This window comes from Tachysurus fulvidraco, chromosome 3 (assembly GCF_022655615.1).
Source record: "Tachysurus fulvidraco isolate hzauxx_2018 chromosome 3, HZAU_PFXX_2.0, whole genome shotgun sequence".
Taxonomy (NCBI): Eukaryota; Metazoa; Chordata; class Actinopteri; order Siluriformes; family Bagridae; genus Tachysurus; species Tachysurus fulvidraco.
Window position 1 is genome coordinate 4,245,500 of NC_062520.1, and position 15,967 is coordinate 4,261,466.

The 15,967-nt window shown below is 41.5% G+C and overlaps 1 protein-coding gene across 2 annotated transcripts; it reads left to right on the forward strand.

Moving 5' to 3' along the window:
* Window positions 1-1,251: 1,251 nt before the first annotated feature.
* On the forward strand, window positions 1,252-14,657 carry anxa13 (annexin A13). 2 transcript variants are annotated; one of them, XM_027160085.2, is made up of 11 exons: window positions 1,252-1,405; window positions 5,023-5,098; window positions 5,498-5,592; window positions 5,752-5,922; window positions 7,428-7,461; window positions 7,943-8,022; window positions 9,985-10,053; window positions 10,916-11,017; window positions 11,120-11,195; window positions 13,176-13,288; window positions 13,530-14,657. In XM_027160085.2, the coding sequence occupies exons 1-11, from the start codon at window positions 1,391-1,393 to the stop codon at window positions 13,647-13,649; spliced, it is 951 nt and encodes a 316-aa protein (XP_027015886.1). In that variant the 5' UTR covers window positions 1,252-1,390; the 3' UTR covers window positions 13,650-14,657. The 2 variants fall into 2 exon arrangements, with proteins under 2 accessions (XP_027015886.1, XP_027015887.1); XM_027160086.2 differs by having other exon boundaries at window positions 5,755-5,922.
* The last annotated feature ends 1,310 nt before the right edge of the window (window positions 14,658-15,967 follow it).

A 15,967-nucleotide genomic window follows, 5' to 3' on the forward strand; every position in this document is an offset into this window, starting at 1 on the left:
ATAACCATAGTGTCTGTCTCCTTCAGGAAAGCAGTGATTAGCACAGTGTGTGAGTGTGTAACGGTGTAAGCGGGGTGTGTAGTGTGTAACCGTGTAAGCAGGGTGTGTAACAGTGACGCACATGCTGGATTGACTAAAATAAACCTCTATGAATTGCACATGCTCATCTGATACTCATAGGACTGTAATGAGTTTAAAAGGTCAATGCAAATAAAAATAGTTAAAAATACCGATAAAAAACCTATGACGTGTTCCTCAATAATATACACTGGAATAAAACACTACAGGATGTGCTGTTAGGAAAGAAGCAAAAACAAACACTGTCTTTTTGGTAATCAGTAATGGTTGCTTTTAATAATACAAATGTAAAACTAAGTTAGAAAAAGGACACACACACACACATTCATACACACACACACACACACACACACACACACACACACACACACACACACACACTCATGCACACACATAGGAATGATCAATTTATACAATTAAAAAAACTTTGTAATAAAATAAAACAAACTGCATTAATGTGTTTTTTAAATAACATATTTTAAATTAAATGCAAATGCGTAAGAGACTTCATTTAGTGCTCATTTGTGCAGTACAGCCTGTGTTGTGCCTGACAGTCTGTGTTGTGCCCTACAGTCTGTGTTGTGCCCTACAATCTGTGTTGTGCCCCACAGTCTGTGTTGTGCCCTACAGTCTGTGTTGTGCCCTACAGTCTGTGTTGTGCCCTACAATCTGTGTTGTGCCCCACAGTCTGTGTTGTGCCCTACAATCTGTGTTGTGCCCTACAATCTGTGTTGTGCCCCACAGTCTGTGTTGTGCCCTACAGTCTGTGTTGTGCCCTACAGTTTGTATTCTGCCCTACAGTCTGTGTTGTGCCCTACAGTCTTTGTTGTGCCCTAAAGTCTGTGTTCTGCCCTACACTCTGTGTTCTGCCCTAAAGTCTGTGTTGTGCCCTACAGTCTTTGTTGTGCCCTAAAGTCTGTGTTCTGCCCTACACTCTGTGTTCTGCCCTACAGTCTGTGTTGTGCCTGACAGTCTGTGTTCTGCTCTACAGTCTGTGTTCTGCCCTACAATTCGTGTTGTGCCCTACAGTCCGTATTCTGCCCTACAGTCCGTGTTGTTCCCTACAGTCCGTGTTCTGCCCTACAGTCCGTGTTCTGCCCTACAGTCTGTGTTCTGCCCTCTCATGGTTGTTATTAAAGAGTTAATCACACACACACACACACACACACACACACACACACACACACACACACACACACACACACACACACACACACACACACACACTCCCGGTCACGTCATCAGTCTCCCTGCCGCCGCACGCGCAGCTCCGTTACACATCAGGCCGGATTTTAGGAGGAAATCTAACAAAATGGGAAACTTTCAGGTGGGAATCGGTTTGTTTTTTTATTCTTTTATAACCCAGAAATGAGTTTATCGGTCAGATCGAGTGCAGCTTTAATGAAACGGAAAAGCCTTGTGTTTATATTAGAGGATGGGGATTTTATCAGGGGATTAAAAAGACTGTTTGTTTCTTAAAACACTAAAAACTTGATGTGGAAGCTTATTCCTGAGGATGACATGAGGATATCTCCTTTATAAACACCGTTATAAACACCTTTATAAACATGAAAATCCTAGAGTTATTGCTCTGCGCATGCGCGTTAGGTAATGACACGGGGACGAATATTTATATATTTACATTTATATATAAAAAAAAACTTTGGATGGGATATATATATATATATATATGCGGTTTAAATGAATAAAACTGTAAAAACGGAAAAAAATAAGAAACTAGGAATTCTGTGTTTCCTCTGCGGATTTCCCGTTAGTTCAGAGCTGTGACTCAGGAGGATGAGTGTGGGAAGCCAAACGGGTCAAAACTCTAGTTGGAAAAACTAGAAAAGCTTAATAATAAACCCGAGTTTAGACCAGAGGTTTGTAGGTTTTAGAAAGGTTTTAAAGGTTAGGTAAAGGAGGGAAGTTTAATGTTTACTGCCTATAAATAAGTACAGAAAAGGCAGCCTTTTTTAGTTTGTTATTTTTATTCTATAACTGCTAATAGTATTTAAGTGAGCTTTATTAAGGGAAAACAATGTCATCAAGGCTTTAACTCTGAGAATGAACTCATGAATTCATGTTTTTTTAGACACACAAAAGCTAATTTCCTCCTCATATGTGTTGGTTAATCAGACCGCAGGTAGAAAGACTGTGACATCTTAATATACATGTTAGTCGTGTAAATAAGTGACGTGACATACGGCTAAGTACGGTGACTCATATTCAGAATTTGTTCTCTGCATTTAACCCATCCAAACTGCACACACACAGCTGTGAACACACACACGCACACACACCATGAACACACACCCGGAGCAGTGGGCAGCCATTTATGCTGCGGCGCCCGGGGGGCAGTTGGGGGGTGTGTGTGTGTGTGTGTGTGTGTGTGTTTCGGTGCCTTGCTCAAGGGCACCTCAGTCGTGGCCGGCCCGAGACTCGAACCCACAACCTTAGGGTTAGGAGTCAGACTCTCTAACCTTTAGGCCACAACTTCCCCCAAGCCACATATGTGTGTTTCAGAAAAAACATCCTTCAGAAGGTCATCCTGAATCTTTCTTTGGCAAACACACTATCTTATCATTTCTCACAACTCTCCTACATCTGTTGTAGTTGCTGCTTAACTAAATCTTCTTAGTTTTCTTTGTTTTTTTTTTATTGTAGTCTGATTTCCCATGCATGAATTTCACATTATTTTCCTCATATGTGTCTCTTCTAATCCGTGTTTGTATTTGTATTTATTGGGATTGGTTCTGAAAATTATTGTCATGTTTCATACCTGGGATATGAACACAATTATAACCCATGATCAGAACTGTACAAATAAGCAAGCGCAAACAAACAAGCAAACAAAAGTCAACGATATGAACAGGAACAGAAACGCAAGAAAATTAAAGATTCAGAAATCAAAGGTCCATAAAGGCAGAAAGTCAGGTCAAGACACGAACAGGTGAACACGGAACAGGTGCAAACATTAGTCAACAGGCCAATGACAAAACTACAGCAACAACATAAAAAGGCATGCAAAACTAAAACGAAAGCTCCAGAAGATGTTAACATTTTGAGATCTAACTTATAGGCCTGGATTTAAAGATTTTACATTCAGCTTGATGAGTTTCAGTTTAATTTTGACTCTTCTGGGAGTCGTGTTAGATCCAAACCCTTATTGGCAATCGACATGCAACAACAACAACAAAAAAAGTAATTTCTCTACTTTATTCGATACTTGCTTTGTACGTGATGTCATTCTCGCAGTCCTTCATCCCCTGTAAATCCTTTGCAACATATCAAACACATTTTATTTGACTGACAAGAAATTTTGGCTTGTTAGTTGGGATTTTAGTAAACCAGGACATAATAGCGCTGCATTAAGACACAAGACATTATTATCTTAAAATAGGTGTTGGTTTGGACAAAGATGAAATAAAGATTATTGGACATCTCTATATTGCATTTCAGCGATATGTAAATAGATTGTTTTGCACGTTTCTGGTGTATAAACCTGGATTTTAACCATTAATCGTTATTAACCTTATTTGTAAAACGCCTGATTTAGTGCGACTGCGACCAAAGACACGTGATGACAAATGGCACGTTAAAGTCCACCACAAAGTCGTAATTACCAGTGGATTGCTTGGGATTCTGGGGGCATGTTAGTATGTTAGTAAGATGGTGGAATTAACAGATGCAGCACCTGTAGTCAAAGTTGAAGAAGCTGAATTTTACTTGTCTCAGAAATCTTCATTTTTATTTAGAATAAAACTAATCAGCTGCCTGCACAAAATATTTAATTATATATTGTACAATTATTATTCAATATGGATATGTAACAATAAACTTTACAGTGACTTCATAAATTAACTTAAAACATAAAAAAGTAAAAAAAAAAAAATGATAATCTTGCTGCATTTTGTTGTGGTTAATAAAGAGAAGGTTCACCTGCTGTTGTACAGTAAATGCGATTTCCTGATGTGCAAAACTGTACAAACTTCCCAGGAGGACTCAAACTCTCAGACGGTTCTGCCAGTGTTGCTATGACACTCATAAAATCCACCATTAGGAGGATGTCATGTGATTACACAGAACTCCTGGGATAGTTTTAGTAGTTGCATTGAGGCAGCAGACAGAGCCTCTCTATAATGTCTCATATATCGAGGCAGGACCATAAGGGACACGTTTCATGTTCAATGTTGATGTCAGGTCATGTTTCACTCTCCGTAGGTCTCGTTTCTAATCTGTAGGTTTTGCTAGTGTTTTTCACTTTGTGTTCCACAGTGTGTTTGTGTTCTCCTGAGTTATATAAATAAAACTATGGACTTTTCTTCATCTATTGTCTCTTCACTTAAATGACAAATATGCAACTGTCGTTTATTTGTATGTCTCAGCTTATATATATATGGTATTATATTTCTTTTAAGCTGTTTGTGATCCCATTGGCCTTCCATAGTTTGGGTCGCTTGAGATTTGTGGTAAATGGATCACTGAAAATGTGTTGTCAGGAGAGAGGGGGGAGAGAGGGGGGGGAGAGAGAGGAGGGGCAGAGAGAGAGGGGGGCAGAGAGAGGATGGGGCAGAGAGAGAGAGAGAGAGAGAGAGAGAGAGAGAGAGAGAGAGAGAGAGAGAGAGAGGAGGTGGGTGGGGGCCTTTGTTTCTCTTATTTTGGCTCTGTTTGTATAGTCTAATAGCAATGGGAGGCTCATGAGAGGGTGATTTCATCACACACACACACACACACACACACACACACACACACACACACACACACACACACACACACACACACACACACATGCACACACTGTTCTCACATACATAGTTTTACTTTCAGATTAAATTAAAAAATGATTATCTCTGCAGTTTTAACATACTGTTGTGTGTGTGCTGTTAATCTGACAAATAAATAAAACATAAGAAATAAAATAATGTTGTGTGTCTTGATTCACAGCCAACAATTTTTCCTTATGAGGAGTTCGATGTTGTGGCTGACATCAAGGCCATCCGCAAAGCCTGCAAAGGTTTAGGTGGGTCTCTATCTCAGCATTATTATTATTATTGTTGTGTGTGTGTGTGTGTGTGTTTGCATGTGTTCGTGTGTGAGATCTAGTATAGCAAATACACAACATGGTTAACTGTGTTTTTTTTTTTTATTAATTGACTTTTAATCTACAATTTGTATAACAGGTTTGTACTTTAAAAGTGACCTTATCAGAAATGATCACAAACTGACTGAAAAAAAACTTCTGTTTAAGCTGCTTCCTGTTGATCTTCGGGTAATTTTTAACCTGAGACACAAAGGCCACATCAGTTGTGTGTGTGTGTGCGTGTGTGATTGCCGACTCAATTGCCAACATGTTGTTTAACGTTATTTACAGGACAGTAGTGTCTTCTGTTCCTCCTAAATTCCAACCTCTTTCTTTCAGGCACTGATGAAAAGGCCATCATTGAAATCCTGGCTAATCGCAGTGCTGCTCAGCGAATGGAGATAAAGCAGGCTTACTTTGAGAAATACGATGACGTAAGTCTGAAGTTATCTATGATGGTGTGAATTAAAACAGAAGGATATTGTGGAGGTGTTGATTAATTGTCTGTGGTAGAACTGAAAGGAGCTGTAGGAAGAGTGAAGTGTAAAGAGGTGTGTGTGTGTGTCCCTGTGTGTGCTTTGTGTTGTTTTAAGGAGCTAGTGGACGTCCTGAAGAGCGAGCTGTCTGGGAATTTCGAGAATGCCATCATTGCCATGCTGGACCCACCACACGTGTTTGCTGTGAAGGAGCTGCGCAGGGCGATGAAAGGAGCAGGCACCGATGAGGACGTCCTGGTGGAGATCCTCTGCACTGCCACTAATGCCGTATGTCTCAGAAACATGAGAAACATTTCATTGTTGTGATGTGACATACGGCTAAGTACGGTGACCCATACTCAGAATTTGTTCTCTGCGTTTAACCCATCCAAAGTGGACACACACAGCAGTGAACACACACACAGAGCAGTGGGCAGCCATTTATGCTGCGGCGCCTTGGGAGTAGTTGGGGGCACAAGGGCACCTAAGTCGTGTCCGGCCCGAGACTCGACATTACGTTACTTGTTGTAATGTAGTGGTTAAGGTGTTCGTCTACCAATCAGAAGGCTGTGAGTTTAAATCCCAAGTCCACCAAGCTAGCACTACTGGGCCCCTGAGCAAGGCCCTTAACCCTTACTTGCCCAGATGTATATAATTATAAAAAATGTAAGTCACCATGTAAGTGTAAATATAAAGATGACTCTTGGGTGTTGTGTGGAATTTCAGGGGTCATATGGACTTGGATATAGGTTATGTAAACTCTCAGAGACCGTATGGACTCTAGTGGGTTGTTTGGACTCTTGTAGTTTGTGTGGATTCCCGAGGGTTGTGTGGACTCCTGGCGCTATGTGGGTTCTGGTGGGTTGTATGGAGTCTTTGGTTGTTGTGTCGACTCTGGTGGGAAGTGTGGAATCTCACGGGTTGTGTAAATTCTCAAAGGCTGGTAGATAAACTCTGGTAGATTTTGTGGGCATTCAGGGGTTTGCTGGATTCTCCAGGGTTGTGTGGACTTTAAGGGGTTGTGTGGATTTTTTTGGGTTGTCTGAACTCTCAGGAGTTGTGTGTATTTTAGTGAGTTGCGTGGACTTTCAGGGGTTGGTTGGACTCAGGGTTTGTGTGGATTCTCAAGGGTTGTGTAGACTTTTGGGGTTATTTGGATTATGGTGGGTTGTATGGGCTCTGCTTCTTGTGTGGATTCTTGGAGATTGCGTAGACTCTCGGGGGTTGTATGGACTCTTGAGGGTTGTGCGAACTCTCAGAGGTTGTATGGACTCTGGTGTATTTTGTGGACTCTCCAAGGTTGTGTGGATTTTCTGGTGTTGTGCAGACTCTTGCGGGTTTTGTGGAATCTCGAAGGGTTGTGGGAACTCTGGTGAGTTGTGTAGACTTTTTTTTGGGTTTTTGTGTGGACTCTTGGAGGTTGTTTGGACTCTCAGGGGTTGTGTGTTAGTTTGCTGTAGCTGTGGTTTGGACCAGGCTGAGGGTATTAGTGATATTAGCTCTGAAAGAACATTAGGGATTGAAGGCTTAATTCTTTTCTCAGGATCTTGGATTGACAAAGTTTTGGTTTAATAGTATATGTTCTTCTATATATAAATGTTTAATTGCATCACTGAGGTCACTGCAGGTTTCTACATAAATACTACTACCCATCCATTTGTATACAATGTTCTGATATCGGTCATCGATTTATTTATTTCCTTTATTTCATTTTTTGTTTCCTCATCATTCTAATGTGCCCAGATATTGTTGCATTGTCTAACCCTTTCTTCCTTATCTCTCGCTTCCTGCAGGATATTGCCGTTTACAGAGATACCTATTTTCAAGGTGAGAACAGAAACATGTTTTTTATAAAGGTTTTTTTTGGATTTAAACAAAAGTTTTCTTAGTCTCCATGTAACTCGTGAAGGATCTGTATGTTTTGCTGTTCACAGGTATACATAAGAAGGAATTATTCTAATCCTGATGCTTTGGTGCAACATTACAGCCAAATGTGTTAAAATGGTGTAAAATACAATAAATAAATGCAGAATACTGTAAGAGCGTACAATTAGGACTATACGGTAAAGACAACCCAAGGCGTAACATACAACACAACACAACCATGACAAGACTAAATACACAGATGTCTATATATATGTGTATAGAAACACAAGCTCTGTTGATCCTCATTATTAGAGCTGCAGAAAGAAGCAGATCAGCCTTTTGTCTCAGAGAAGATAAAGCCGTACCTCTGGCTTTAAGCGCTCGCAGTGGAACAGGTACGGCCTGTTTGATTATCTAACCGGTCTAATCATCTTCTCTGCAGTGCACGAGCGGGATCTGGAATCGGATATCGCAGGAGACACCAGTGGAGATGTCCGGAGGCTGCTAACTCTGCTCCTCGAGGTACACACACTCTTCCACAGAGACGTATTCGGAGCATTCAGATGGACAAAAGCAAAAAAAAAATAGCAATTAAGTCATATTATAAGAAATATCATCATATCTGCTGGAGATAGATGTCGCAATTTTTCAAAAGTGAAGGAAAATTAGCAATAATAAGTAGAAGGGGGGGGGGCATAGAGGCCTTTATTATCACCACATATACATTACATCACTGTGGAATTCTTTTCTTCACATATCTCAACTGAGGAGGTTGGGGTCGGAGTGCAGGGGCAGCTATGATACAGTGCCCCTGGAGCAGCGAGGGCTGAGGGCCTTGCACAAGGGCCCAACAGTGGCCGCTTGGCAGTGCTGGGGCTGTAACCCCAATCCTCCAATCAACAACCCAGAGCCTTAAGCACTTGAGTCACCACAGACCCCCATAGCAATATTAGCAATAATGCAAAAAAATAGCAATAATGTGAGAAGGTTTTCATATATCAGAACAAAAAGATAATATTTGAAAAATGATAAGATATTGAACAAAATTCATTAAAAAAAAAGTTATTAAGAAATTATTTTTAATATTTTGAGAATGTCGTCGTTCACCATCAAAGCAGAGTTGTTTTTTTTGCTCAAAATATCATTTTTATTATTATAATGACTTTTTTACAACATTTATCCAAGAAATATTTTCCACATAATGTCAGATATTACGACTTTTCATTCAATATCGATCTATATGTCTGTTCCTGATAAATCACTATTTCTGTCTTTTTTTATGACATTATTTTTATAGACATTTTTTTAACATTAGACTTCTTTCTAGATGTTAAATTTTTTCCCCATAAAGCCAAATATTAGAACATTATTCTCAATATCTCTGAGAACAATTCTCTAAACTCTTTCTGTAAGCCTCTGCTTGTCTGATGGAGCTGTCTGAGCGAGCTGTAGTACGGAGTGAAACTGAGCGCTCTCTGACTGTCACTTTCCTGAACTCCATCCCACTTCCTCCAGACCTCCCAGATCTGATTACAGACCAGGGTTCAGTAACACAGCAGACTGAAGGCCTCTGTTTCACTTTCCTCATAATGAATGCCTGTAATGAATCACTATCCTGCAGTGTGCGATAGAGCGAAGAGGTCAAACACTGGATTCTGTACACTGGACACTGAAAACTAAACTAGTCCATTCTCTCAGGATAATCATGTTACTGCACTTGGAACAAATGCAAAAAAACAACAACACTTTTTTAGTTTGGTCACTTTCTATGCCCAAGTGCTCTCTCTCCTCCAAGTGTAAAACACAAAGTCCAGGGTGTGGAGGCGGGTCTGATTTAGCTCCTCCTACCAGGGCAGAATCAGAATAAAAAAGACCAGGAGGTGGAGTCTGACCTGTTCTAGCTCCTCCTACCTGTAGTAGACCCAAAAATTATTGGGGGTTGAGTCAGATTCATATACTGTAGCCCCTCTTACTTCAGTAAAATCATGTCAGAGGTGAGGTCAGACCTGATTTGGTGGTATGTGGTATGCTCAGTAGTTTAGGTGTTCGACTACTGGTCAGAAGGTCATTGGTTCGAATCCGAGGTCCACCGAGTTGCCACTGCAGGGCCCCTGAGCAAGGCCCTTAACCCTCAATTGCTCAGGTGTATAAACAAGTAAGAAAATGTAAGTAAGTCAGTCTGGATAAGAGTGTCTGCTAAATGCTGTAAATGTAAATGTATGCGGGGATGTGGTAGCTCATTGCTTAAGGTGTTGGGCTACTGATCAGAAGGTCATGGGTTCGAACCCCAGGTGCCTCCACCAAGCTGCCCCTGCTGGGCCCCTGAGCAAGGCCCTTAATGCTCAGTTGTAAGTCACTCTGGATAAGGGTGTCTGCTAAATGCTGTAAATGTACATTTGTTCCCCCCCCCTACCTGGTTCAGTGTTACTATTTTCCTTTAACTGCACTTCCTCATTGTTTATGCCTCTGCCATCTTTCTGTTAGGGAAATCGAGATGAGAGCTACGAAGTGGACGAAGTTCTGGCTGAACAAGACGCCGTGTCACTGTTCGAGGTAGTTTTTTGTTTTAGGTTTTTCAGCTCATTTTTTATAGAAATCTTGATCAGTGTGCTGTTCATTCATCACTCATTCACTCATTCTCTACCGCTTATCCGAACTTCTCGGGTCACGGGGAGCCTGTGCCTATCTCAGGCGTCATCGGGCATTGAGGCAGGATACACCCTGGACGGAGTGCCAACCCATCGCAGAGCACACACACACTCTCATTCACTCACACAATAAATAATGAAATAAATAAATAATAAATTAATAAATAATGAAATAAATTGTAGATAGGACATTTGTATATTTTATTTTATTTTTATTATAATTTATTTTATATATATATATATATATATATATATATATATATATTGGACCCTCTGTCTGGGCCCCATCCCGCCAATCGGGCCCTAGGCACGTGCCTAGTTTGCCTTTCCGTTAATCCGGCTCTGCACACACTACGGACAATTTTCCAGAGATGCCAATCAACCTACCATGCATGTCTTTGGACCGGGGGAGGAAACCGGAGTACCCGGAGGAAACCCCCGAGGCACGGGGAGAACATGCAAACTCCACACACACAAGGCGGTGTGTGTGAGGTTGATTGGCATCTCTGGAAAATTGTCCGTAGTGTGTGAGTGTGTGTGTGAGTGAATGAGAGTGTGTGTGTGCCCTGTGATGGGTTGGCACTCCGTCCAGGATGTATCGTGCCTCGATGCCCGCTGACGCCTAAGATGCTCCCCATGAGATGCTCCCCATGTCGGCTCCCCATGACCCGAGAAGTTCGGATAAGTGGTAGAAAATGAATGAATGAATGAATGAATTCACTGACAAAATTTAGAGTCAATAAAATTGATTTTGTTCACATCCACAGGCCGGAGAGGGTTGCTTCGGCACGGACGAGTCGACGTTCAGCTACATCCTGGCCACTAGGAACTACCTGCAGCTTCAGGTCACGTTTAAAGCCTACGAAGCCGTAAGTGTGTCGTAACACAACCTGAGTAACAAGAACGTCACTCTGATGTCTGGTCTCTGAGACAGCCGTCACTCACTCATCGTGTTTCATAAACCGTCTTAGATTTCTGGAACGGAGATTCTGGATGTCATCGAGAACGAAACTTCAGGAACCCTGAAGAAGTGTTACATCGCACTGGGTGAGGATTAAAGATGAATAGAGGTCAGCTGTCTGTGTTGGAGAAGAACTGGTTGCCTGCCAGTGACCTTAAGGTTCCCCGGGGCATAAAAATGTATCGGGACCCTACTACACTGGCATGTAATATTAAACTGGATCTGTGATAAATGTAGAACCCTTATCTTAACGGTTCCTTTCTCGCTGTCTGGGCGGTTCACGTTTATCTAGTTTCCCACAAAAACGAACAATTCCTTCAAACAAAGGGTTACGAAATATACAGTAGTCATTTTAGAAGATCACGACCTCTAATTTTCCAATGAACTCTTACAGAACCTTTGATAAATCATTTCTCCTGAGAGTACCAGGTAGTCTACCAGGTTCTAGGTACAGTATTAAGAGTTCTTTAAGGGTTCTCTTAAAAGTAAACGTTCTTGAGTGGTTCCGTTTTAGAGCAGATGATTCTATGGGGAATTTTCAACTTTTCCATTGCACAAAAGGTTCTTTGTAGAGGAAACGTTTTCTTTAGGCTTAAAAGTGTTCTTTACGGCTCTCAGAGAAGAAGATGTTTTAAGAACCATTTACTGAAAGGTTCTTTATTTGAGGTATTTTTTCCTATCATCTTTATTTTTAAGAAATGTACAGTAAGAGTTCCTACAGAGGGACAACTGAAATACTGCTTAAGAGTTTACACTAGAGAAAAAATATCTCTGTTAACATTATTAAAGGGTTCATAGCATCCAAAGATGGTTCTAAATGGAATCATTTCCAGTAATAAAACACTTTACTATTAAGGGTTCCTCCAAAAGGGACAACTGAAGAACCATTGCAGGTTTTTTATATTTATATATAATTATATATTTTATATATTTATACAATCGATTGCAGAAATCAAGCATCGCGTTAGTTCAGACAGGCCACGTCGTCAAGCGTGCATCAGCTGTTAATCAGCTGTCCACGACATGCACCAATCCGGTTACGACATCCGTATTACCCGACCATTTAAATTCCCATTCATAGAGCCGTTCAGCGCTTCGCTGCTGCCGCGATCTAAACTCCCTCCTTCAACCCCGACTCCACCACGCCGGAACCAGTGTTCGCTGTACCAGTTGTCTTAAATCTCCACATATTTCTCTCTCTCTCTCTCTCTCTCTCTCTCTCTAATTATTTGATTATCTATCTATCCATTCATTTATTACTTTGTAAGTGAGCTTATCAATACTATGCATTCTAGTGGTTCTGTTAGGGGGGGGGGGGGGGGGTCTATTCTATTTTCTAGTCGCTGCTCTCCCCGTGGATTCTTGCCCAGAACAGAACCATACCGCCAACACTAACTGTATGCATATCATCTAATTCCCTTGTGACAAAGTGGTCCTGACAGAATTAAAGGTTCTTAGCTTCCAAAAGACGCCAAAGTCCTTCATGGAACACTTTTTATAGGGTTCTAAAGGTTTCTGTATAGACGGTTTATGGGGCCCTCTGAGGGACAACCTAAAAACAAGCAAAAAGCCTTCATGGCTTTATATTTTTTAGTAGCGGAGATAGTTCTCCTGATACACCGGTTCTTTAAGAGTTCATTGGATAATTTAGGCTTCTTAGCCTTCCAATTTTTTATTTTCTTACAGGAAAAAAGTCCTATTGCTGGACGGTTGTACATCCAAGCTAAAAACATTTAAACAAAAGTGTTACAATTTTTTGAGAACACATATTTAGATTTATTTAATAACTACATATAATATATTTCCCTATCTGTTCATTCATAAATATATTGTTTACAATTGTTCCTCAAATTCTAAGCAACTATATACCACAGAAAGCTTGCACCAGGTTTGGCTCACCATCATAGACCTGTCTCTTTTTTACATACACACACACACACACACACACACACACACACACACACACACACACACACACACACACACACACACACACACACACACACATACACACACACACACACACACACACACACACACATTATGATCTGCTTCTGTACCTACAGTGAGATGCGCTAAGAATCCGCAGCTGTACTTTGCTCGGCGTCTGAACGCAGCCATGAAGGGAGCAGGCACTGATGAGGACACCCTCATCCGCATCATCGTCGGCCGTTCCGAGGTATGACCCCGGACCGCACACGGTCCCGATTCACCCTCCTCTATAATCAGAATCATTAGCATCTTCGAAAAGGAAACAATCTAAAAGTGTACAATAATGGTTTAATAAAGAAACAGCTGCCTGTGCTACAAATCCTCTAAAGGCAGTTTATTAAAATGATCCGTTAATAACTACTCAACTATTCCTTTAACAATCGTTTCCATTGTCGTCACCCATCACCTGCTGGCTCTCTGTGTCCCAGATCGACCTGGAGACGATTAAGGACATGTACCTGGAGAAATACGACATGCCTCTGAAGGAAGCCATCAGCTCTGAGTGCAGTGGAGACTTTAAGCGCCTCCTGGTGGCCATCTGCCATTAATGCATGGAAAGAAAAGCAGCCTACGCTCACGTTAATAAGGAAACTAACACAGCTGATCGTGGACTCCTGGTGCACACAACACAACATGTCCTAGTCCAGTTCAACACTCTCCGTAGTTCTCATGTGGTACAGTATGTAGTGGAAATCCGGTGCAAGTCGTTTTCAGCCACTCAGAGAGGCTGTGAACAAACAGGTGTGTGAAGCGTGTACAGCACACACACTCGTTATGTTAAAATTAAATTAAAAACTAAGGTTAACCAGCACAACCATGTGGAACGTTAATTAAATATCCAAATCCAAGGAACGCTAAATTGTGATATGTTATGCTATACGATGCCAGTATCTCATTTTTCTGTTATTTCATCATAATCGTGAAGATCGTGAAGCACCGCTGTCTCTAAACTAAACTTAAACACGCTTTATCAACCGCTAGAAAAATGACGAGGAATCATGAAGGACGACAGTAAAGTTAAAATCACTTGCAATCAGACACTTTATAAGATCAACATCAGCTTTGTGAAGGAAGAAAGTCGGGATGTGACGTAGCTCTAACTTTTCCCGTTTATCATGGTCAGTCATCTTTCTTTCATTGTATACTAACACAAATATAATATATTTTTATCCTATTAAACTTACGTTATATTTTACATCATGAATCCTATTTAGAATTTACATCACAACTGATAGCTTTAACGGCAAACGCGGTCTTATCGCCGTCGTCGGAAGGAGCCTTTTAAAAATCCTGTTACATTCTTGATAAAATAAAATGAAATAAAAAAGGCAGCTGGGTTTTTAACAACTACTGTAGATTTTAATCGGTTAACTGAAATTGTCTAATTCCTGTGATTTAATGTGACAACGCATGCTGTCAGAGAGCGACAACATCACTCCGAGGGACCAGACACGATCTTATGGAAAGGTGTGAATAAAAGACCAAAAATTGCCTGATAATAAAAAACAATTGTTTAAATATCACAATAAAATATTAATAAAAATAACAAGTTCTGATATTGTTTGTTGTTATTTTTTTTACTACGTCACATAAATATGTAGAAAAAGAAAGAATTGTGCTTCCATTATCTCAGCACAGTATAACGTATTTACATTTGCTGTCCATTTTATTAGGAACACCTACAGTAGGCACCTGTACTGTACATTCATGCAGGTATATGTTCAGCCAATCACGTGGCTCCAACACGACTGTTCATGTAGCCCCACTGTTCATGTAGCCCCACTGTTCTTGTAGCCCCACTGTTCATGTAGCCCCACTGTTCTTGTAGCCCCACTGTTCATGTAGCCCCACTGTTCTTGTAGCCCCACTGTTCATGTAGCCCCACTGTTCATGTAGCCCCAATGTTCTTGTAGCCCCACTGTTCATGTAGCCCCAATGTTCATGTAGCCCCACTGTTCTTGTAGCCCCACTGTTCCTGTAGCCCCAATGTTCATGTAGCCCCACTGTTCTTGTAGCCCCACTGTTCATGTAGCCCCACTGTTCATGTAGCCCCACTGTTCTTGTAGCCCCAATGTTCATGTAGCCCCACTGTTCATGTAGCCCAATGTTCTTGTAGCCCCACTGTTGTTGTAGCCCCACTGTTGTTGTAGCCCCACTGTTCATGTAGCCCCACTGTTCATGTAGCCCCACTGTTCTTGTAGCCCCACTGTTCTTGTAGCCCCACTGTTCATGTAGCCCATCTGTCCTTGTAGCCCCACTGTTCATGTAGACCATCATTCATTGTAGCCCCACTGTTCATGTAGCCCCAATGTTCATGTAGCCCCACTGTTCTTGTAGCCCCACTGTTCCTGTAGCCCCAATGTTCATGTAGCCCCACTGTTCATGTAGCCCCACTGTTCATGTAGCCCAATGTTCTTGTAGCCCCACTGTTGTTGTAGCCCCACTGTTGTTGTAGCCCCACTGTTCATGTAGCCCCACTGTTCATGTAGCCCCACTGTTCTTGTAGCCCCACTGTTCTTGTAGCCCCACTGTTCATGTAGCCCATCTGTCCTTGTAGCCCCACTGTTCATGTAGACCATCATTCCTTGTAGCCCCACTGTTCATGTAGCCCCACTGTTCATGTAGCCCATCTGTTCCTGTAGCCCCACTGTTCATGTAGCCCATCTGTTCTTGTAGCCCCACTGTTCTTGTAGCCACACTGTTCCTGTAGCCCCACTGTTCATGTAGCCCATCTGTTCTTGTAGCCCCACTGTTCTTGTAGCCCCACTGTTCTTGTAGCCCCAGTGTTCATGTAGCCCCACTGTTCATGTAGCCCCACTGTTCATGTAGCCCCACTGTTCTTGTAGCCCCACTGTTCCTGTAGCCC